At 32.8% G+C, this 25,799-nt stretch overlaps 1 protein-coding gene across 1 annotated transcript; it reads left to right on the forward strand.

Annotated features, from left to right (window-relative positions):
- The first annotated feature begins 18,853 nt into the window (after window positions 1-18,853).
- Window positions 18,854-25,008, forward strand: LOC118054184 (potassium channel AKT1). The gene is made up of 11 exons (XM_035065669.2): window positions 18,854-19,145; window positions 20,289-20,654; window positions 20,796-20,853; window positions 20,950-21,270; window positions 21,384-21,629; window positions 21,750-21,848; window positions 22,001-22,021; window positions 22,141-22,326; window positions 22,588-22,782; window positions 22,854-22,929; window positions 23,859-25,008. Exons 1-11 carry the CDS (start codon window positions 18,955-18,957, stop codon window positions 24,719-24,721), a joined length of 2,622 nt encoding a protein of 873 aa, XP_034921560.1. The 5' UTR covers window positions 18,854-18,954; the 3' UTR covers window positions 24,722-25,008.
- Window positions 25,009-25,799: the final 791 nt, after the last annotated feature.

Here is a 25,799-nt window from a genome sequence, read left to right on the forward strand (position 1 = left end):
AAAAATTATATTTTTGTATAGAATTTAAATTATTTAATTTCTTACAAATAATGATTCTTATTAAGGGAGTAAATTAAGTGAAGAATTGTAAGGGAAATCAGACAAAAATTGCTTGGAAGGTGGGGGGAATCGAGAGATCATATTTTTAGAGATAGAAAAACAAGAACTTGAAAAGAAAAGGAGAAGAAAGTTGCAAGGAATTCCTTATTTTTGTTCCAAATCATTGGGTAAAGTTTTCTAACAATACAATTTCTTGTTAATTTGTGTTCCATGCTTGGGGAGAAGAAATACACAATTTTTCAATGTTGGTGGTTTTTAGTAATTTGAGGGAATAGGTGTTTTGATGATAAATGCTACAATAAAAAAGAATTAAATTATTAGATAGAGTAAGATACTGGGAAAAAATTGAAGAAAATTCATGGATATCCCTAAATCTAGGACCGATAACAAGAGGGGATTTTGGAAAAGAAAAAATTAAGCTATTGTTTTTATTTTATTTTATTATGATGTATATGTATGAGATATATAATTTGAGATAAATATTTATTTTGAAAATATAATGGGTGTTATAGGACCATGAAGGGAACATAAGTTGTGTGTTATGGAAGTTAAAGGAAAAGGTATTGAGTTGTGAGATTTATGAAATTTTGTGGGATAGGAGTTAGATTAAGTAGAATTGGATTAAAAAATGAAGAATAATCATGGAATGGTTATTAGGCTTAAGGTCTGCCATGAGTAAAGTAAGGGAAATGGAATAAGTGAATGGAAATTGATGTAATTATGTGTTAGTTGATAAAATTATATGAGAAGTAAGCTGTGAGATTGATATTAGGGTTGAGTATTTGAGTCATGTTATTTGACTTTATTAAGAAACATGGTTTTATAATATGAAAGTTAAAGAAAGATTTTATATTTTACGGTGTAATTACTAAATTGGATATATATGTGCGCGCGTGCAACATTTATAAAATAATGTTTAGAATATAAATTGTTAAATGTCTTGACAAAGTTATGAAAGTATAGCAAAGGTTTACTAAGTGGTTGATTTAATTGTTTAAATTGTAACATTATTGATATTTATATTGGGTATAATTTGAAAATTGATTAACATGAAGTAGGAAAGTAAAATAGGAAAATTGTGAATAAATGGTACATGGAAAAAAAAAATGTTGTAATGTAAAATCATGCATAAATTATTATAAATGTGCTAAATTTAATGAATAAGAATGAAGTTGAAAATTGATGGATGTAAGTATGGGGTGAGGTGTTGGAAAATATTTGTGTGAAGTTTATAATCTTAGTATTAAAACATAAAGGAGGAATGATGGAACATAAAGACTTGGTATGGAAATTAACCTTAAGCTTGGGAATTTTATGGCCATATATGGATGACGTGGAGATAAAATAAATGCTATGCATATGCACTAAATAAGATTGTGTGGATATATGAGTGTATGGCTAATTATTATGATATTATGTTGACTAAGTGTCAAGAAAGTTTAGAAATTTCAGGCCCGTTTGTTTGCTGGAAAGTAGTTTTTTTAAAAAAATAAATTTCGGGGAAAGTGAATTCCGAGAAAGTATTTTCCGATGTTTGGTAATGTAATGAAAAATAAGTTAGAAAATATTTTTCAGTATTTGGTAATGTCATGGAAAATAAGCTGGAAAATAACTTATTAATATTTTATTTTTCTCAAGCTTATTAAAATAATGAGGAACAAATCTTACAAATTAAAAGGTTGAATGAGAATGAAATTGAAAAAAATATATATAATTTTATAAATCATCTCAAATAAAATAAATAATAATCAAAATAATAGAGATCAAATCTAAAAAATTAAAAATTAAATAAAAGATGAAGAAATTAAAATAATTATAATAATCAACATTTCATAAATTATTTCAAATAAAATAAGTAACAATCAAAAGAATGAAGACCAAATTTGATAGATAAAAAATTTCAATAAAAAAATAATAAGGAAAAAGCAAATAGCAATTATAAAAATAAGAACCAAAGTTAATATAAAAATTAAATTTTAAGAGATGAAATTGAAAAATAAATATTTAAAAAAAATAATATATATATATATATATATATATATATATATATATATATAAAGTTTGAGGATCAAATTTGATATAATCATCAAATAATGACATTTCTAAACTTTTCACAACTTTCGAAAAGTATTTTCCACCCAAATTTTCCAGGAAAACACTTTCCTGAAAACTAAGCCAAATTTTTCTTTAACTGAAAAGTGTTTTCCGTTGACCAACTTTTCTAATGGCAAACAAACACAAGAAAGTTAGGAAAGTGATTTCCCGGAAACCACTTTTCATAAAACAAACACAACTAGGGAAAACACTTTCCTGAAAACCAAGATAAATTTTCCTTTGACTGAAAAGTGTTTTCCGTTAACCGGAAAGTGTTTTCCGTTGACCAACTTTTTAATAGCAAACAAACACATAAAAGTTTGGAAAGTGGTTTTCTGGAAACTATTTTCTGGGAAACAAACATGGCCTCAATGTAATTTATGCTAACTTAATGATTAGTTGTGAGTTTTGAAAAATTGAAAAATTAATTAAGATATTATATAATTAAACGGCTTGAATATCTTATATGAAAATAAGATTAGAAAAGATTTTATGGTAAGTAGAGTATAAAAAAATTATGCAAACAATATAGACAATATGGAAAGTATTGGCCTAAAAAAGATATTAAAAATAGGACTAAGTTACAAGGTTGTGAACGGTTTAAAATGGAACAAATAATATTTAACTAAAAGAAGAAAAAAAAGGCTATTTAATGTTGTTATATAATTATATCAATATGAAGGTTATAAACCAAAGTTAATTGGAAACCTTAATGTAAGGAAATATTAAAAGGGTATTGTGTATAATTGTAAAACAAAATATTTAAATAGAAAGGTAATGGAAATATGAAATGAATTAATTAAAGAGCCTGGAAATTGAAGTAAAATGAAATGTGATATAAGATCTCTTGTTGTGAATTGAATAAGGATAATATGAATGCAAATTTAAAATTTTTGAAAATTATAAATTGATGTTAGCATCTCCTTTTTTATCAAGAGAGAGACCAATAACTAGACCCTCAATAGAAAGAGCTAGATTATTAGGAGGAGAAGGTAGGTGCTCTCGATCTTGTTTTTATTTAAAACAAAGTTATTTTAAAACTTTTATAAGTGTGTTGTATCTAAAAAAAATAAGAACTTTCAAAGAAATACAATAGAAATTGATAAGCAGGCCATGTGAGTGAAGGCTATTGATCAGAAGTTGATAAGTTGACTATATGAGTGGAGGCTATCAAATAAAAATTGTTAAAAGGATTTCTTTTTTAATTTTTAGGAATTTTTTGAAAATTGTTTTGAGGAAAATTGAATATTTTTTAATACCGAATATGTATCTTATAACATAAGTCTATGGCCAAATATTAAAAAAAATTATTAGAAAAATATATAAGGGACCATAATTTTTTTTAAATTAGTACTTGCAATCTTTTAAAGTTTTTAAGGGTTTGTTCGGTTAGATACACAAATAAAGACAAAATAAAACTAAAGGGCGTGTTTGCCAAACATGCTCTTAGCCTAAGGTCATAGACATTAAAAATGACTTAAGGGCAGGTTTGACAAACATACCCTAAAGATACAAACAAGGTCTTATTTCCATATTAAAATTTTGGCAAGCCAAACATGCCTTTAAGTTTTGGGCTAGGCTTGGCCCATCCATGTGGGCTAGCCTTATTGGTCCCAAGGCCCAAGCCTACGTATATAGGTTGAGCTCAAGCTGAACCCATTTTGGTTTGTTGGGACAACAAACAAACCAACTTGTTTTTTTTTTTTTAATGTGGGTTGGACTCGACCCAGTCATATAGGCTGGGCTGAGACATAGGTCTAACTTATATTTAGCCATCATTGGTTTGGCTAGAAAATGCTAGTGATGTGAATTATTTATTCATGTTACTAACATGCTTTAACATACATTCTAAGAAGATAAAAAGCAGGGTAAGGCTTCCCTAGGCTAGATGGGGATGTTGGCTAGCTGGTGGAGCCTTAAACGTGGTGTGGTGGTTTGTTGGTAGAGCTCACGTTAGAGGTTGTTGTTGTTGAAGAAGTTGTAATAAGGAAGGAGACGTAGCTGTTGTTGGATGTGGTTGGTGTTGGAGTTCATGTTGCTGTCTTGAATGACTCATCCAAAGAAAAAACGTTGTTACTGGTGGTGTTTTTGTTGCTGTTGGTGGTGAGTTACCTAAATTGATGGCAGTGTTGTCATGGAAGGAAAAGAAAATGCTACCTAGATTGTGTCCCTTCCTAGAGGTCATGTGATGATCTTGCCCATTTAAGTGTATTTTTTGTTTTGTTTTACAAATATGAGAGGTTAATACAAGTTGTTGGTTATTCATAGTTTTTCATGCCTAAATTGCAATTCTATGCTATCAACTTAGTGATGCTTAACCATGTTTGTTTTAGCAAGTTTAGGGTTCAACTTCCCATGTTATTATATAATTATTTCATGTAAATTATATAACTTGTTATCTTTGGCTCTATATCAAAGTTTTACACGTGTGGATCTCTTTTGATTGTTTTTTGTAGGATTTGTGTGCTTAGTTCAATATTTATATATAAACAAAAAAAAAGATTTGAGAACAATTCTCACATTTGATACTAGTCCAATAAGTTTGGTTTAGTTATTTTGTTAGCATCAAATATGCTATATCCAAATATATTGTCACTTATGGTGATTTATCAACCAATTCATTTAAAAATAATGATTTATTAGTTTCAAGCACGCGCGCGCATACACACACACACACATATATATATATATATAACTAAATCTAAACAAGGTATATAATTTTAATTTGGTCCCTACTATTTTCTTGCAAATTAATAGTCCTCCTTTTTAATTCAAGAAATCTTACTTAGATCTCCTAATGAATTAGGATCCTTTTTAATTTATATGATATTAAGAAACTCAACAAATCAAAATAAATTAAATTAGATAGATAACATAGTTTATCAATCACATCTTTATATGACTCTTAGATTAGTTAGGTAATAAATCTTTATTTAAACATGTCATATATCTTATATGATCATAAGTAACTTGTAACAACCCGGCTTTCCAAGCCCAAAACACGGTAATTTTTTTTTATATGCATTCAATCCACATGGTGCCGGCAATCAATGAATCTAAATCCTCACATCATCAAAATACAATCCATACAATCAACATTTCATTTCAAAGTGAATCTTACACAAACACGTAATATTAAGGTTGCTTGATTTGAAGTTCATATTAAAAATATATACATAGACATGAGTTTGCAGTCTTATCCTACTAATAGTCATCACAATTTTAAACAAAAATGATCTAATAAAAGTTAAACATTCAGTACATTGATCCATACAAAATACATTGTGATTTAAAATACATCTACATTTAATATTTCCTTGCAAAAGTAGGTTCCCGCGTATCGGGTTTCCTAGACATCTCGTTGGTGTGAAGTCCCTGCAGCAATACAAACATTTAAGAGAATGCAAATACTTAATAATAATAAGAATGGTAACTAACGGTTTGGCAATTAAATAAAGCATTAACAATTATATTTTCTTCATGTATTTGCTATAACAACTAGTAGTACATATAGATACACAAGTTTTCGGATGCCATTTGCCAAAACTAGTCATTCATTTGTCCTGGCCATCCATCCGGATTCCATGGCGAAAGCTGTGTCGCTGCCGATCCCAAAATCGGCAGCAGAAACTGCATTGCTGCCGATCAAGGAATCGGCAGCGAAAACTGTGTCGCTGTCGATTTCTGTATCGGCAGCGAAGACTGCGTCGCTGCCGATCCAGAATCGGAAGCGGAATCTGCGTCGCTGCCGATCCAGAATCGGCAGCGGAATCTGCGTCGCTGCCAATTTCTATATCGGCAGCGAAACTGTGTCGCTGCCGATCCAGAATCGGCAGCGAAAACTGCGTCGCTGCCGATTTCTGCATCGCCAGCGAAGTCACTCTTTTATCTCGGCCATCCATCCGTTTGGATGCCATTAGCTGAAGCTAATCAGTCCTTCATCCCGGCCATCCATTCGGACGCCATTAGCCAAAGCTAATCATTCTTTGTCCCGGCCATCCGTTTGGATGCCATCAGCCGAAGCTAATCAATCCTTCATCCCGACCATCCATTCGGACGCCATTAGCCAAAGCTAATCATTCTTTGTCCCGGCCATCCGTTTGGATGCCATTAGTCGAAGTTAATCACTCTTTTGTCTCGACCATCCATTCGGATGCCATTAGCTGAAGCTAATCAATCTTTAATCAACATTTAAGCGTTCAACAATCTAATATCGGTTCTAACAATATGCTAGTACTCAAGTTAAAATATTTCAAGATTCAACGTAAGAAAAAGAAAGGTGCAAGTCACCTACCTGCTCCACCTATGGGTCGTTCCTGTCTTGATGATGGTCCAATCCCGACTACACCACCTAAGACATCAATGGTCACAAATCAGCACAGTTGTATTTATTTTATTTTTGAATCATATTCATCATCACACTTATTTCAAGAGTTCATATGTTCACATTCAAGTGTTCCATATTTTACACCATCATATCATGAAATTGTTACTAGCATTTAAGTCATTCCTGCCTAGGAGGCTTATTGTAGAAATCGGCAGCGAGAACTGGTTCGCTGCGGGCTGCCTAATTCGGCAGCGAGAACTGGTTCGCTGCCGGCTGCTAGTTCGGCAGCGACAACTGTTTCGCTGTCGGCAGTCAGTTCGGCAGCGAAAACTGCATCGCTGTTGGTGTCATAATTTTTTTTGCTGCACAACGCACAACTCGGCAGCGAATATCAATTCGCTGCAGGAAGTTTAGTTTCGGCAGCGAAATAGAATTTCGCTGCACAACACACAAATCGGCAGCAAATATCAATTCGCTGCAGGAGGTTCAGTTGCGGCAACGAAACAAAATTTCGCTGTACAACACACAAATCGGCAGCGAATATCAATTCGCTGCAGGAGGTTCAGTTGCGGCAGCGAAACAGAATTTCGCTGCACAACACACAAATCGGGACCATCTATTTCAACACATAATTCTTCAACAAAATTCCAGCAGAACACACACATGGAAAACCATCAATTACGGCATATGATCTTTCAATAAATTCCAGCAGAAACACATTAATTCCAGCACAACAACATCACAGCAGAACACATTAATTCCAGCAAACATCATCACAGCAGAACACATTAATTCCAGCACATTAATTTCAGCAAACATCATCACAGCAGAACACATTAATTCCAGCACATTAATTTCAGCAAACATCATCACAGCAGAACACATTAATTCCAGCAAACATTATTTCCAGCAACATCATCACAGCAGAACACATTAATTACCCCAGCAGAACACACTAAATTCAGCCTAACAAAACCCCAGCAGAACACACACATGCATGCTGGCCTATCCCATAGTTAAAACCAGCCCTCTATTATGATTTGTTACTTCCATTTAATTTATTTGTTAGATGTTCTGAAATTGACTTTATTTCACTTCTGTTTGCTTGTTCTCCTAGTTAATTTCAGCTTCCTTCACAGCTGGCTTAGGTCTTAGATCAATGTTCTTTCTTAGGGTTTTTCTTCTTCATTTTCGTTTCTAATTTTAAGGGGAAGAGGAAAGGGAGTTTCATGACCCATACCTTCTGAATTTAACTAAGTTTGAGGAAGGTTTGACACTATTCTTTTCTCTTCAGCTGCTGGTTCTCCTCCTTCTTCTTCCTCTCACGTTTTCCAGCTCTCTTTTTCCTCTCCTCTATGCAGCTGCCCACTCCTCTCTCAAGGTCTCATCTCTCCCTCACAAGTTCACAAGGCAATCTCTACTGGTTTGATTCACGTTTCTGTTGTGAAAGGGGAAGGGAAGAAGGGCATGCAGCTGCTGGTTTGGGAAGAAGATGGATCATTCTCTCTCCCCTCTTTGTATTTATACTACCCATCAAATGAAATGGGTTGTTTGGGGGTTGGTTTAGGTGTGTTCTTATCCTTGTTTGGTTTATCTAAAACCAGTTTTACCCCTCCCTCCCAGCTCTGCGTCACTGTTGATTGAGAAATCGGCAGCGAAAACTACATCGCTGCCGATTTCTGCTTCGACAGCAAAAATAGCGTCGCTACCGATCCAGAAATCGGCAGCAGAAACTGCGTTGCTGCTGATCAAGAAATGGACAGCGAAAAACTGTGTCGTTGCCGATTTCTGTATCGATAGTGAAGGCTACGTTGCTGCCAAATCCAGAATCGACAGCGAATACTGCGTCGCTGTCGATTTCGGCATCGGCAGCGAAGATTGCGTCGCTGCCGATTTCCCATCTCTCTCTCTCTCTCTAAATATGTGTGTGTGTGTGTGTGTTTTTTTTTTTCTTTGGGTGTTTACATAACTCATCCAAATCATATAAGTTTGTTTAGTAAAATCTAATTTTATAGCATTAAACATATTCGATTAATGATAACTTTTAGTGTTTCAACAACTTATCCATGATTAGAAGAAAGCAACAAATCATGTGGATTTATTATCAATTTTTAATTAGGTATCATTTAATGGCATAATTGATATATAATACATAACAATTATATATTAACATACTCCTAGCATGCATTTCTAATTGAATGATTATGAAAATATCTAAACTAATTCTCTCAAGTCATTGAAGGAAATTATGTGGACAAAACCTAGGTAGCCGCTATAAATATTCATAAGTCCTTTGCGAGCACTATGGTTGTATCATTCATTGCCATTTTTTTTTTTCACATTGGATTACAAAATAATTTTTCTACCTAAATTTTTATATTTTTAAATTACATAATATTTACATAATTTAATAAGAAACCTAGAGTTGTATTCAAGTGGAATTAGATGAAAAAAATAAATTTACAACCCTAGAATTAAAATAGAAAAAGGAAGAACACGCATACCCTATTTAATATTATAATCATTCAACCATTAAAAACACAATTACGTTAGTCTTTAAATTTCCATAATCATCCATCATGCCTAATAGCATATTAATATACATAAAATAAATATATTGCATGCTTTAGTTGTAATTATTGATTTTATGTGTATGTAAAAAAAATTATATTTCTAACATTTAGAAATATTAAATCATGTCCATTTCGCTATTTTTTTAAAACTTAATAAATTTTATTTAATACATGTTTTTATTTGATTTTTTTTCTAGAATTTAATAAGAAAATTAATTAGATTAAAATTCTTATTAATATCCTAAACTATTTTAGAATTAATTAAATAAAAATCTCCAACTTAAAAACTCTCTTTATTTTAGGGAAAAAAAATCATTTTTCTATAGATTATTTAATTAAAAATTTTAATTAAATTATAATCCTATTAGGATATTACAAAACTAAAAAAAAATTGAATTAAACATTTTAATTCAATGCTAATCTTAATAGGAAAATTATTTCTACTCTTAATTTAGTTTAGAGTTTTAATTTGAAAATATAAAATCAGTATTGTATTTTATATAAAGGAGAAAATATAATAATATCCTAGATGTTATTAAGTATAAGTTGTAAGAATAGAATCATAATTCTACCCCTAAAAAACATCCAAACAAAGCTTAAGGTTAGAATCATAATTATGTCCCCTTTTCTTCTCCTTGTAGTCGCCGACAGTGCGCACAATACCCATCACTGGCAGCGTGCCTAGCAACGGTAGCCTTGGCTGCTACTACACTAGGCCGCCAATAAGAGCATGGGGTTGTTCTCTTGCCATGCATCATCCCTTATGTGAGGCAGCTGCCTCGCGCAATGATGCTAGCAGCAGCACAAGGCGTTGCTCCTGGTAAGGTAGCAACCCTTTTGCCCTGCGCCAAAGCTTGGGGTCGCCGTTAGTGGAGGCGTAACCACTTAATTTTTTTAAAATTTTTTGACTGGACGGAAAAAATATGTCCAAATCTGATCGGGACAATAACCAGGATTAAAAAACAATAATAATATTTTATTAAAAAACAATTTTGCACATAATTTTAATTTACCATTAACACCAATAACAATTAAAAAACATGCAATTAATAATGACTCTGGTACCATTATTGGGTTACTCAAAAAACATATACATAGTGGAAACATTAAATGTAAAATTTATAGGAGTATACAAAGATTACCTATGCGTGTTTGGGAGTGTGGTTGAGGTTGTTTTTCAAAGTGCTTTTCACTCAGAAAAGCATGCCAATAATATTATTTTATTTTTAAAAATCATTTTGAGATCAACACATCAAAATGATTTGAAAACATCAAAAACATATTACTTTAAAGCAAAAAAAAAAAATTCAAATTTTTTGAAAACCACTTTTAGACCGCAATGCCAAACGCCCTAAAAATGCTCTTTCATCTTTGAATAATTACTGCAAAGCTAGGTTGTTATAAACCACAAGTGATCCAAGCATTCGACTTTTATTGATAATCCACATGAATCACCAGTGAGGAATCACATAAACTCTTTTAGAATAGAGAGATTGTTATACCTTTGAGAGCTAAATTTTTTTGTTTGTTTGAGGTGTTTCTTTAGTTTATGTAGATTTTCTCTCTTGTGTATGTTGTACAAAAAATAAGAGGAATAATATTTTATTTATAGAAAAACTTGAAAACTTTATAAATGTCAAAATATTAATCTGCTTTTTAAATTATATCATGTATTATTTCAGGATAATTTTATAATTTTTTTTAATCAAGTTTCTACTTTATTTTTTTTCTATATCTAAAATTGTAATAATCCCTTTTAGTAATTACATTGGAGTTTTTATTTTCTAAAACTTATTTACAATCAAGTCATACTTGATTAATTATTTCATTTTAATTTCTGATTAATAGTTTTTTTGTGCATGATTCATGAAATTCCCTAATAAATTGAATTAAATATAAATTACAATTCTAAATAAAAAAAATTAATTTACTATCAATTCAACAATATATATATATATATATATATATATATATATATATATCAAGTATAATGTTTAACAATCTGTCATGATTCCCAGATATTAGAAAATTCATAAGTGGTTTGACTTAATCTTTTAATAACCAGTTTCTCAATATAATTATCATCCCTTCATAAAAAAAACATTCTGATTTAGACATTATAGTATGGAGTATATCTATTTTGTTAAATCATTTTTGTTCTCAACAATCTCTCATATCTCATATTATGAAAGTAACTGTTTCATTTCGTAAAGAAAAGAACAAAATATGTAACAATCTCATTAATTCTAATCCATTCTTAATAGAACATTACCCATGAATATTTAGAAACAGTGATTTGATGTAATATAAATTTCATAATTACAATAATTTTATATTTTTTTTACAAAATATTTTTATCTTTTAAATTTTATTTTTACTTTAAATTTATTAATCAAATATAAATAAGTATTATAGATAATTTTTTTTTATTAATAATAAATATATTTTAATTAATGTTATGCCTAACTATTTGATTGGCTTAAATTATAGGTCATATCTATTCCATTACATCTGTGATGGGATGTAGACTACAAACATCTTAAAAATCATCGTTGCCAACTCTTCTAGTAGCATACATCGGTGTTCCTTTGTAACCAAGACAGAAAGAAAATAATGAAAAGAAAAAATGAAGCTTCAAACCGATTTTCCAGGTTTCAGCTGTGTCCTGTTTCCAGGAAGTAAGATGAACTGTCATTCCGACAATGACACGCCGGAGATATTTCTGGAGCTCCGTCCCTCCCCGGCGGTGGTGACAGTTACCTGGGACCATCCTATTTTACGAAGTTCTGTGCGGAACTCTCTCGGCTGCTTCCTTGACTTGTTACAAGTGGCGCCACCAGCACGATCATATTGACTAAAATATTCCGCGTGAGGTAGCTGATTCCTCAGAGACAAAGCTTTTGTTTTATTGGCATAGAGGGGGTAAAGAGCACATGAAATGATTGCTTTGAAATGTAAAAAGTGGAAAGCACAAGAGAAACAAAATTGAACTTTTGTTTGCGCATTGTTGGCGTTACACTCGCAAAATAATAATAATAATAATAAAATAAAATAAAAATCACACACTCCCCGGTCACATCTCAGTAAAATGCCATGCCAATCGTTCTCAAAACAAATGAAAAAAAAAAGGTAATTATTTAGAAAGCAGTCCAATAATAAAAATTTAGAATTAAGAGATTTGTTTTTTCTATGGTTTCAAGTTTGAGCCCTGAGATTGCTTATATGATGGCTACTGGAGGTTTATAGATCGTTAACTTTAAGGCCTATAAGATTAATCGAGATACGAGCAAACTGACCCAAATACTTTTGATGATAAAAAGAAAAAGTAAAAAAAAAGCCATGCCAATCATTCTCAAAACAAATGAAAAAAAAAATTGACACTGAATACGTCTTGGCGACCACAACCCCGCATGCAACCATGAGAAATATTTATGTACAAAATTCAAATTTAAAATCTAGGTTTTCTTGTTTTTTCTAGTACTTAGTTTTTCCATACAAAACTTAACTTCAATCACAAAAATAAATATATTCTTTAAGTTATGTTTGTAATGAAGTTTCAAATGGTGTTTAATTAAAATTTATTTATTTTTATCTGAAATTAATATTTTTATTTTTTGAATCTTTTTAGGATGTTGATGTAAAAATAATTTAAAAAAATAAAATTTTTTATTTTAATATATTCTAAAAAAACATTTTAGAAAATAACCATTGTTTAAAACTTTTTACAATGCTATTATGTATGTGTTTGAAAGTGTGATAACAATTAATTTTCAAAGTACTTTTTATCTAGAAATATATTAAAATAATAAATATTTTTTATTTTTAAAAAATTATATCTGATGATATTAGTACATCAAAATAATTTAAAAATATTTAAAAAAATTAATTTTAAATAAATAAATAAATAAATTTTAAAATTTTATGAAATATAATTTAGTTTAACAATTGTGTGTGTATGTTTGTATGTATGTATGTGTGTGTCTATATATATCTATACATATATATAAAAACTGTCGTGGAATCCAAGGCGGGCACTAGCGTGTAAACATTGCGTCCTTATATTTGTTTTTAATGGATACTTTAAACCCGTGATAGAGGTCGATATAAATCACAATTATTGGCATCATGTCTTCCCCGACATTTAATGCTACAGGACCTCATGCAGTCGGCACAATAACCCTAGCTAGCCCTAGATCCAATACTGGGCAGATTATCTTGTGACTAGGTAGAAGGAGGGACAGAAGGGTAATTTACGGCTCAGCCTCCCCCAGTTGAACCATCGGTACAAAAAGTTAATGTAGACTTATTTTGTTGAACTAGAGTTGCTTTTTGAAAAAAAGAGAGACAGGAAGAGAAGGAAAAGGCCATAATCAACCCTCCTTTACATGCTTTTCCTTTGATGTAAATTCAAGCCATTCATCTATCAACAATAAAATGGTAGTTGGGTCACGTTATGAAATGCTTTTTTTATTTTAATAAAATTTTGAGTTTACTCATGAATAAACTATATAATTATTAAAAAAATTTTACTTTTTAAGAGATCAACCCGGCTTGATTGAGTTAATTAGAATCAATAAATTTCTACATACTAGAATTTTTTTTTTTATAAAAAAAATAGCTTCCAAAACCAATACCTTCCAAATTTCATTATTACCTACAAAATACACTACCACATTTAGTCCTATAATCACCTTCAAGATTAGTTTATTTAGCTAGGAGCATTCACCTTAGGGAATTAAGTACATTATTATTATTATTATTATTTGGTTGTATGAGGAGGATCTGCTTACATACCTGTAAAAATGCTATGGGCACACTATCAAATAATAGCCGCACAATGAATTTTTGTAAATACCTAAATTACCCTTATCTATGTTTATTTCACCTCTCGGCCACCATCCCATCTCAAAAAACTAGAAAACAAAACTCTCACCACTTCAGTGACATGACATGTGTTAAACTTGGTGTTGGAATAAATGAAAGTTTTTTTTTTTTTTTCTCAATCAAATCCTATAGTCAGTTTAAGTTAATAGAAATGTTAAATAGTCAAGTAAAACTCATATGATTTATCTTTCCCATATAAATCATCAAATCCCATAAGATCCCTCTTTTGCATCACATAAAACCCAATTGATAAAATATATTATGTAAAGAAACAAACATTTACCTAGCATATTATGTCACGTGATGAGGTGAATTTTAATAAATTCATTAGTTTTATAAGAAAAGGGAATTGATGAGAGTTTTAATTGAAAATGTAACAATTTAATAAATGTTTCAAATAACTGAGGATTGGTATGGATAACAATCTCTTTAGGCCACAAGTATTATAACAAAGTCTCTGAAGTTCTTAGCATAGCATAAAGTTTTTTTTTTTTTTTTTTAATCATACATAAGATAATTAAGATATTTTAATGACTCATGATTGGTATATATCATGAATTTTTTAGGCTACAAGTAATGTTGTCAAGTCTTCAAAGTTCTCATCAAAGTGTAAAGCTCATTATCATAGGTAAAATAATTTAATATTTCGTCATTAAGCTTTTTACTAAAATTAGTTATTAGTCTTTTTTCTGCATTAAAATAGTTTCAATATCTCTAAAATATCACATTCAATCTCAAAAGCTTTAATAAAATTAAGCAATTAGAAAAGAAAATTTTATCAATATGCCTTATGGGGAGACTTTGGATTAAAAGATATTTTAATTGTAAGGATTTCATATGGACCATAATCATGATTTAGAATCCCAAAAATAAGTGCAAAGTTTCTATAATTGACAATAATTCTTTTCTTTTTCAATTCTCCTATGAGAAATATCAGATAATCTCATTTCCATTAAAACCCTAATTTGTGAGATTTACAACAATTCACTATGAGAATGATCGTATAATCTTCCTAACCAAACTCTTATTAAAATAAAACAAGTAATGAAAAATTACATTCGAGTAAAAAAAGAGCATGACTAGACAATAACACTCACATTTCAAATAATAGAGAGGAAAATCTTTTTAGTGTTAGTCTCTTACAACCATAGAGAATAAAAAAGGAATCTAAAATGATGATCCATTTGTGATTAACTAATATTTCTTGAGCTCATAACCACCACTCGTAATGAGGTATTGATTTTTATCACGGGAAAAGAATTTGTGTAATATATTTTCTTATGAAAATCAATGTGAACACATGAAATCTTAATGAAATTTGTCTGATTCATCATATTAACAAACATGATACTGAGAATTGTTATGCCTTAAAAATTAAGATAGAAAGATTAATCACCAAGGATTAACTCTAATCGTTCACAAAGAAGTAAACACAACTTGAGTAAAAAAGGAAAGAGGTCATCATATCCCACAGTGTGTTGTCCAGGATCATATAATTTTTAGGAATTGTAGCTCCATTTACAATAAAAAATCTTTTGAACTTTTCAATGAAAAAAAGAGCATTATCTCTCTAATTGTTCATATGATCTTCACCATGATAATACTTATCTACATATCTTTAAACAAAATCTATGAATTCTTAATACAAAATCTACATATCTTCATTCAATAACCTTCTCGAAACTATATTCATCATATGATTTTGTCCTAAAAATTCTCCATAAAAATGACCTTTGTAAAAAGTCTCCACAAGTCCCCATTAAAAGTATTCTTCATATCTACATTCTTAATTTGGAAATAAAAAGAGTCTTTGAAATGCAAGCATTTTTAAATATTGATGGTTCAACTAATGATGGAAGCCTAATTAGGCTCAAACTAAAAAAGAAGAATGAAAGGAAGAGAAGAGAAAAACAAAAAAATAACCAAACCAAACCTAAAAAAGCCTAACCGAGCCTGTAAAAAAGCCCAACCAAGCCTATTTCGTGGCCCAACTGAGCCCAAAAGAAAGGCAAGAGAGGAGAAGAGAAGGTTGGTGCACTCGAGAAGGGAGAAAGAAATTTAGATGTGGGAATTGAGGAGATGAGGAAGAAAAGGAAAGGAAAAGAAAGAAAGAAAAAAGAAAGAACAGGCCACCGAAGTGCTACCGTGTACACGTTCCATATCATAAAAAAGAGCCTGTCAAGATAATTACAACAACATTAAGGAAGGATACCATTAGAGCTCGTTGGCATCCATATTTAGATCATTTTCCCCTCAATTTCCATTCTAGTTCCTAATTTTTCATTACTCTAAAATTATATTCCTATTTAAGATTGCCTAACCCTACAAGGGGGAGTATAAAATAAGAAAAGGAATATGAAAATGGCCCAACCAGACCCGGCATTTAACCTAGCCAAACCCGGCAAGGAGGAGAAGAAGAAAAGGAGGAAAAATATTTCCATGCCCATACAAAAAATTCCTTGTATCCAAGAAAGGATGATACTAAGGCAGTGAAGCGTCAGAATAAGCTAACTAGGTCTTCCTGCTATTGTTGGCTAGTTAAAAAAGCTTGTGTTCTCCTTCAATTCGGGATAAAGTTTGCAAGAAGTTAGAAGGATGGAAAGAGAAGAAACGATTGATGGAAATGAGATATATTTTGATCAAGGAGATGGCTCGATACAGCTACGGTTGATTCTCTTTTACTTCCTCATGGAGATGTCTGGAATTCTTCCCTTATTCAGCCTTTTGAAGCTCCACAAATTCTTCAAATCCCTTGGAACTTTAGACATGCTTCAGATCAACTTATTTGACATTATTCTAAATTAATCGGGGAATTTCACTGTTCGTAGCACCTATCATATGGCTTTGCAGCTCCAGGTTGCATATATTCTTTGACAAAGCGGGGTTAGAGATGGAGAGTTGACTTCATGGAGCTAGATTAGGTATCTTCAAGTTCCTCCGAACGTGCGCCATTTCCTACGTAAAAGTCATGCATAACGTTCTGGCCCCTAGAAAAATTTTAGCTCACAGAGGTATTTCTGAGGCCTGTGGTCGCTCTGGTTTTGAGTCCAAGAGGTTGTTTTTCTACGCGGTAGTTTTAACTAAAGCAAATTGTATAAATAAAATCTTTAGTAATGTTAAAACTTAATTTACTGTGAGATCCTTATAATTTATATTGAAACCACATAGTTGTCCAAAGCAATTGAGAGCTTTGTGCTTTTGAGAGCTGCTTCTCCCCTTCTCCTGCCTCTTGCATCTTGATAATGAAGGGTTTCACTCTTCATTGTTCCTCTTTTTCTATCCGTGGAAGTGAATTAATTCACTATCCACTATTCACTTTGGATTAATTATTACTATTCACGTGAATAATAGAGAATATCTTTACTATTCCGGCTGGACCAGATTCGGTTCAAAGTTAGATGTATTGAACCGAGTTCAACCCAGTAAAATTAAAAAATTATTATATTTTTATTTTTAATTGTGTTTTATTCAAAAAACTAATGTTTAATATTATTTAATTAACACTACATAAATTAGAAGGAGATCGCTTGATGATGTACCATTTACAGAATTTGATCGCAATCCCAATTTTGTTCATGATGATATTTTACCTAATGTTGTTACGTGCTTAAAATACCAAGAAAACTGTACCTTTTCGGATTGATTTCATACGTGATGGAATTGTAGATAGTTTAACGAAATAATAAAAAATATTTTATTTAAAGTATTATTTATGTCATGATATAATAACAATAGTTAAATCTACAATATTTAAATTAAAAACTATTAATATATATATATATATTAATTATTTTATAACCTTAATTTGAAAAACATTTTTAACCAAATACATTAAACTACTTTTTGTTCAACTTCAATTTCAACCACAGTTTTAATCAAACATATATAAATACCAAACCAACCTCAAATAAAAATATTTTTTATAAAATAATTTTTTTTAAATTACAAAAATAAAAACTACTATAATATCAAACAAACTTTGATTAATGTTTTATTTGAAAGCTTTTTTGCTCAATCGGTCTGGGCTTTGACAAATTTACAAGACAAGGCATCTGGTAATTAATACCTCTAATTATTCATTGTTTTAAACTCTCCATTCTTCCGGTACTGATGAAGTTAATTATGGCAGAAATGGGTGTGATGGTGATTTGGAACTCGTGCTCGAGTTTAAAATTGTTCGTGGAGTAGAACTTTCTCATTCAACAATCATCCTCCACCATGGAAATGCCCAACATAATGTTCTCTGAGTAGAACCTTCTTAGTTGGAAAATCAATGAACCTTCCATCGTGAGTTCCTAACATTTTTATACCTATATTGCCCCATCATTGATCTATAACAACTGTAATGCTGTCTTTCAACTGAGAATAAGTGTAGCTCTAATTAATATTGTTGCCTTCAATTTCTGTCTTCTTAAAATCCTGTATGTTTCACAGTATTGTCTAGTTCTGTGTTTAATTTTGTCCTCAGTGGAGGACTATATTGAGGCCATGCTTACTCAAGTAATAGAGTAAAAACATGATTTCTTCGTCGCCATGGCTGGCTTTTCAAGGGGTTGGTCGACATATACTATAAAGGATGTTTCATGTAGAGTGAGTTTTTTTAATTAGAATTCTGTAGATTAGTGAAGTGGAGATGAAATTATTCTTAAATCTTGCCCTTCCTAAATATAGATGTATAAAAAAACATAATATTCCATACTATATTTGTACAGAGAGAGAGAGAGAGATAATGGAAAGAAAGTTTCACCTTTTGACATTAAAATACAAGAGGTATTTCACCTTTGGTAATAAAAAATAAAATCCAAATGATTTAAAATACAAAGTTGACTAATAAAAAGATAATGGGAAGAAATTACTAACGGTGGCAAAGGGTGTTATAAATAAAGAAGGATCACGGATGAGGAAACCGCAACATGTCGTAATAATTTCATAAACCAAGAAAACAGAAAGAGCTCTCTCTCTCTCTCTTCTTCTTTCTTTTTTTCTCTCACGAGTGCAGCATCGTAGCAGCAGAGAATGGACACTCTGCAGCGCAACAGAGGTGTCTTCAGGGTTTCAGTATGTGGGCAAAAGGAGTTAGAGCAGCTGTCAAGAGACGGTAGCCATTACAGTCTCTCGACAGGGATTTTGCCTTCACTCGGTGCAAGGAGTAACCGAAGAGTTAAGCTCAATAGGTTCATTGTATCGCCTTATGACCGTCGTTACAGGTGATCATGTCTCCTGAAATCTTGTCTTCTTTCTTGGTCCCAAGACTTTGATTGGTTTTTTTTCTTCTTCCTTCTTGTTAACCATGTATACACTTCAATGATGCTTGGTTGGTTTTTACTCCGACTTGCTAGTTTATTTGTTTTTATACAAGGAGATGTGGAAAACAACGCCGTTGATTGGTCTGGTGACATTTTGTGAATGGCTACTGCTGCTAGGGAGGAGTGGTTTAATTAAAGTTCTTTTGCTTTTGTTTGTCATTCTTTTTTATAATGGTTTCTTCCCCGCTTCCTCCCAGGCCTCTTGGGACTTTTCTTGCCGTCTGTTTTTTGTTTCCCTTTCTTACTCCTACTTTTTTCAGTAAATTAATTTTCTTTTCATATATGTTGCTGTTTTACCAATTACCACAACTTATTGTTTAGAATATCGAGCCCAGGCTTTTGGGCCTGTTTCTTGCTTAGGTTCCTGGCAGCCAAGTATCCTTCTTGCCCTTGCTTCTGTATGGAAACAGAAGATCACCCTTCCATTTTAGTTGTTGATTTTGTGATAATGGTGATCTGGGTTTGGAATTGTATTCCAAAAGTGGCAGATCCTATTAAATAGCATTAGATTAGAATTCTTCTGTTGAATTGTCAGACTAAATTAAAGGTGTTCTGGCCTTGAAAATCTTAGTGTTTGACTTGTATATTGAACAGCATTCGCAACCACTTTTTGCTTTACCCAATTTTCAATTTCTTTGAATTCTTCTACCTTTTCATGTCTGGAAATGGAAGGAGGATTTTGAAAGCTAATTTAAATGCATTCACCGTTGTTAGATGAAAATCAGAAACTTCTTATCATTTTTAATGTATTCAGCTCTACAGACAGTCAACAATTTGCTGCCAGGTTTTGGTTTGTTACCTGACCTTTTAGTTTGTTTAAAATCTCTTGATATTGAGGCGGATTTGCCATGTGATCGTGCACAGTGGCGCCAATGGATCCATATAGCTCACCCCAACTAGTTTATGGATGAGGCTTGGTTGTTGTTGTCTGGTGTAGTAGTATATATGTTGAGAGAGCATTACAAACAGCAGAAAGAAAAAAAGTAAACAACTCGTTTGATTGCTAAACAATCAGCCTAAGCTTTAAAATGGTTGATCTTGCAGAATTTGGGAGACATTTCTCGTTCTTCTGGTCATCTATACAGCTTGGGTATCACCTTTCGAATTTGGCTTTCTCAAACAACCACAGAGCCCACTCTCCATCTGTGATAACGTTGTCAATGGATTCTTTGCTGTGGATATTGTTCTAACCTTCTTTGTGGCTTACCTTGACAAAGCCACCTACCTACTCATTGATGATCACAAGAAGATTGCTTGGAAGTATGCATCTTCTTGGCTGGCTTTGGATATCATATCCACAATCCCAACAGAGCTAGCACGGAAGATCTCCCCCAAACCATTACAGTCCTATGGCTTCTTCAACATGCTTCGCCTTTGGCGTCTCCGAAGAGTTAGTGCCATGTTTTCTAGGTAAATAGTTTTCCTCAGCTAACTAGCCTTCTAAATAAAAAAAGGGAAAAAAATCATATTTTTGGCTCAATATTTTTATTTAGCTCCTCTATGAAACGTCCGGTTTGTTTTGATGACTCCCTTAAATGTCTCTTTCAATAGATTGGAGAAAGACAGGAACTATAACTATTTCGGGGTTCGATGTGTTAAACTTCTATGTGTAAGTGTTCCAAGATAAGATTAAGATTAATATGAATGGAAATGTATTCTTTCTAGAAAATGCTATGATTTATCAGGATTTCTATTCTCCCTGTAGGTCACTCTTTTTGCAGTACACTCTGCTGGATGCTTCTATTATCTTATTGCTGCACGCTACCATGATCCACATCGCACATGGATTGGAGCAGCCCTAGGAGACAATTTCCTAGAGCAGGGTATATGGAGAAGATACGTGACTTCCATTTACTGGTCTATTACTACTCTAACAACTGTGGGCTATGGTGATTTGCATCCTGTGAACACAAGCGAGATGATATTTGACATCTTCTACATGCTCTTCAACCTTGGATTGACAGCATATTTGATTGGAAACATGACGAACTTGGTTGTGCATGCGACTAGTCGAACTAGAAGATTTGTGAGTAATTACTACTTATTGATTTAGTTCAATAGTGTAATGGATTTACATATAAAAATTCTGATTTTTTATTATTTATAATCACGACCGACCTTCTAAATTCGAACTCCCAGAGAGATACCGTACAATCTGCTTCAAGTTTTGCTCAGAGGAACAAGCTGCCTCCTCGCCTACAAGATCAGATTGTTGCACATTTGTGCTTGAAGTTCAGGACGGATTCAGAGGGACTGCAGCAGCAAGATACTCTTGATTTGCTTCCAAAAGCCATTCGGTCAAGCATTTCACATTATCTATTCTACTCTCTTGTGGAACAGGTCTACTTGTTTCGGGGGGTTTCAAATGACTTGCTTTTCCAGTTGGTAAGTCAGTAAAGCATCCATAACCTCCTTCTCTTGATTGTTTCTCCATTTGTTTTTTTTTTTCCCTTCTTTATCTGTATATTTATGTAGGATTTTTGTTTCTATCATTGAATTTTAAAGGTCTCTGAGATGGAAGCAGAGTATTTTCCTCCCAATGAAGACGTGATCTTGCAGAATGAAGCACCAACAGACTTTTATATACTTTTTACTGGTGCTGTGGTAAAAATCAACTCTTCTGCTTGGATTGGATTGTTCCATATTCTATGTTTGTGATTGTAGAGTTAAAAAGAGGCTCAGTCTGTTGATTTTATCAGCATATTTACCGAATAGCGCTACATATGATTCAATAATTCAGTTAATTTTTATTGCAGGATGTACTTTGCGGCGAACAGGCAAGTTCTATCCCTCAAACACACATAGAATGACGCGTAACTTAAAACGAAATGCTCATGACAAGAATTTTCTAGGTATACAGTTAAATGATTGCTGAAATTATGCTGGATGGATTCAGGTTGTTTGTGAGGCAAAAACCGGTGATCTTTGCGGTGAAATTGGAGTACTTTGTTCCAGGCCACAGCTCTTCACAGTGCGAACCAAGAGATTGAGCCAACTACTACGAATGAACCGTACTACATTCTTGACTATTGTTCAGGCAAATGTTGAAGACGGGACCATAATCATGAACAATCTCCTTCAGGTCCGCGTTAACTCATTTAACTTGCTGACAGTCTGTACATCTGCACAACATGGATCTATCTTCTTACACATGGAGCTCTCCGTAGCATTAATTTGTATCGGCATCCGAAACTTTCCCTGAATTATAAATTTTAAAATTTTATGGTAATTGCAACACGGGATTTCAAGAAAATCAAAATCTTTTCCAGATGCTGAATGTAAAATCTGTAATAATATTTTACATCAAGCATAATTAGTTTGCTCTCTATTCTTTGTGGTGCAGTTTTTGAAAGAACAGAAGGACCCAGTTATGGAGGGAGTATTTCTGGAAACAGCCAATATGCTAGCTCATGGTAGAGTGGAACTACCTCTCAGTCTGTGCATTGCAGCCCTAAGGGGAGATGATTTGTTGTTGCATCAGTTGTTGAAACGGGGACTGGATCCAAACGAAGCAGACAACAATGGGAGGTCAGCACTGGTATGTAAAGTTTAACTTTGCTTCTCTCTACAACACAAATGATGCTATTCCTTCTAATCTATGTACATTAGCATATAGCAGCGTCCAAAGGAAGTGAAAACTGTGTGCTACTTCTACTGGATTATGGAGTAGATCCTAACTGCCGAGGTATCTTCTATTCTATTGCCATAACCATCATGATTGGGGAAACTTTAGCTGGAGTCATTTGCCTTTTGCCATACCATTATACTCGCAGACTATTTTTATTGATCTATAACTGCAAACATTGTAGTTATATCCTCTGTGTAGTTTATGACACCATGCCTGTTTATAGTTGTTTAGTTAATTTGCAACTATGCATTATAGTTGCATGCACACGGCACACGCCCAACAAGTTATATACGAGGTTGAAATCGGCGATATAGAAGGTTTCGGTTATAAATGGAGGCATGCTTGCCAGTCACCTGTCACGACTGTTTATAGAATCATTTTTAGCTCAAAGCCCTAATTTGGCTAGTTGACGTCTCATTCTCCTTTAGTTTAAATTAATAATGCAATAACTTGACGGCCTGCTAGTTGTTCATTTGTAGATAATATATTGAAGGTTAACAAGTCAATTATCCAGACCTGTTCATTCTTCTTTCAAGGGGAAAAAAGGATATAAACTAGTGGTGCATGTATACTTGTTGACTTCTCTTATTATATTGTTCAGATTAATTTCTTGCAAAATGAGGTCACCTCATTTGACATGGGTCGACGACTACCATGTAATTAAGACACAACTGGGCAATTTTCTAAGCGTGGCCTCTTTAGTCAACTGTCGTTGGAGTTGTTCAGTTGATGTCAGAAGCTTGCCTTCTCAATCTGGCGAATAATTTGCTTAATACTTTGACATAACTCCTAAAGCATTATCTTTCTGATGAGGATCTTCTCATCAGAGCATTAAACGATCGACAAATAAAGAGTTTATATTAGGTTATCTGTTATTACATAATTTGAATTCCTCATTAAACGTTAGTCACTCTGAAAGATTTGTGATCGAAGAGTGATTGATTCAAATAATTTCAAGTGATGTAATTATTTGGAGGTGAATGCAGACTCAGAAGGAAATGTACCATTGTGGGAGGCAATGGTGGGAGGTCATGAATCACTGGCCAAACTTCTGATAGAAAATGGTGCCAGCATACATCATGGAGAAGTGGGTCATTTTGCTTGCATTGCTGCAGAGCTAAACAACTTGAACTTGCTCGAGGAAATTGTTCAATATGGAGGAGATGTGACAATTCCCAGGGACAATGGGACCACAGCACTACACGTAGCAGTTAGTGAAGACAACACCGAATTAGTCAGATTCCTCTTGGATCAAGGTGCTGATATTGACAAACCAGATGGCCATGGTTGGACTCCAAGGGATCTAGCTGACCAACAAGGGCACGAAGAAATAAAATTGATTTTCCAAGCTCGTAAAGAGGCCAAAAAGCAAACCTTGGCTGCCATTCCTGAGAAGCAGGAACATGGAACTCGATTCCTTGACACTCTTACAAGTGAGCCCGCAATTCGGCCAGTGTCCCAAGAAGGTTCATTCCCAGCTACAGATGGATCATCGAGCCAAACCCGTCCGAGGCGAAGAATTAATCATCTTCACAACTCCCTCTTTGGGACGATGTCAGCTGCCCACAAGGGGGAGAAGGACTTGCTGTCCCAAAACAGTCATAATAATCATGGAACTAGTCCTGCTAGAGTGACAATTAGTTGCCCCGAAAAGGGGGAAGTTGCAGGAAAGCTTGCCCTACTTCCAAATAGCTTTCGGGCATTGCTTGAGATGGGTTCTAAGAAATTTAGGATCTCACCTGCCAAAGTAATGAGGAAGGATAGGGCTGAGATTGATGCCATTGAGTTGATTAGAGACGGTGATCATATTATGTTTGTCGCTGATGGAAGGCAACAGACTAGCAACTAATGTATACTTTGGCACCGGCAGGTGTCTTCTCCACGCGTGTTTTTTTTTTTTTTTCCTGGAAATTTTAGCAGCACCTCATGCAGTTGCAGTGGATCCAAAGATGGATCTTGTTCTTGACTGAAAACTAAGCATGAGGAATGATAGAAAAATACAAAAGATAGTTAGTTGCCTTGTCAAAAGCCGAATCAAAGGCTATGTCTATGTACAAGGTACGTGCATCAGTACCTTCATTGACTTTGTTTCAACCGGATGCTTCGAAGAATCGAGAGTGCTTTAAATTTCTTGTCTTTTTTTAATCCACTGCATAGCAAAATTTATCCTATCATGTCAAGATCCATGTCATTATTATTCGTATTTTGTTACAGATATATTTACATTTTCTGTAAAACCATTGCGAATAGTTTCAGATTATATTGTAATTGTAAGTTTTCAGATAATCATGAAACTTCAAACAACATGCGGTAATTTAAATTGATATGTTATGTTGTAATAGAATGCACTCTTCAACATCAATCATTTTATTGCAAGAGGAAGATTATAGTGATATATCTATCCTACCAAATTTCATAATGAACACTTTTATACGAGTAATTTCACAAAATAGTTTGTTAAATTTAATTAAATTTTATAATAAAACCACGTTATTTGAACACAATTGAAATAAAAGTTCAAGTGAAAAATAATAATAATCATTCACCACAAAAAAAAATAAAAAAGTTAAAATCAATTATGCATCAAAAAAATCAACTAAGCTAAAAGAGTCCTTAATCGACTTGAAGGAGTAGTCGACCAAAAGTCAAGATCATCTAAAACAAATGATTTGACCAACATGTGTATAACCATAATATAGTGATATGATTTAGCTTTGTGATACGATCTAAATAAGATTAGATTTAGATTTTGATGTAAAATTTTCTAATGTTTAGTTTTACACTATTGAGCATAACTCCAAATCCAACTATTGGATTGAGCTTAAACTTTACCAGAAGATTCCAGAGGTATTTGTATATGTTAGGGTAAATTTTCAGGTGAATCAGAGTTCAAAAATGACTTGCAATATAGGTCAGAATAGACTGTA

Source organism: Populus alba, chromosome 18, assembly GCF_005239225.2.
Source record: "Populus alba chromosome 18, ASM523922v2, whole genome shotgun sequence".
NCBI classification, from domain to species: domain Eukaryota; kingdom Viridiplantae; phylum Streptophyta; class Magnoliopsida; order Malpighiales; family Salicaceae; genus Populus; species Populus alba.

Coding starts and splice junctions, on each gene's coding strand:
- LOC118054184 (XM_035065669.2), top strand. CDS start 18,955: ATGGACACTCTGCAGCGCAACAGAGGTGTCTTCAGGGTTTCAGTATGT. Junction 21,271..21,383: donor CTAGTCGAACTAGAAGATTT/GTGAGTAATTAC, acceptor TCGAACTCCCAG/AGAGATACCGTACAATCTGC. Junction 22,022..22,140: donor ATGTACTTTGCGGCGAACAG/GCAAGTTCTATC, acceptor GGATGGATTCAG/GTTGTTTGTGAGGCAAAAAC.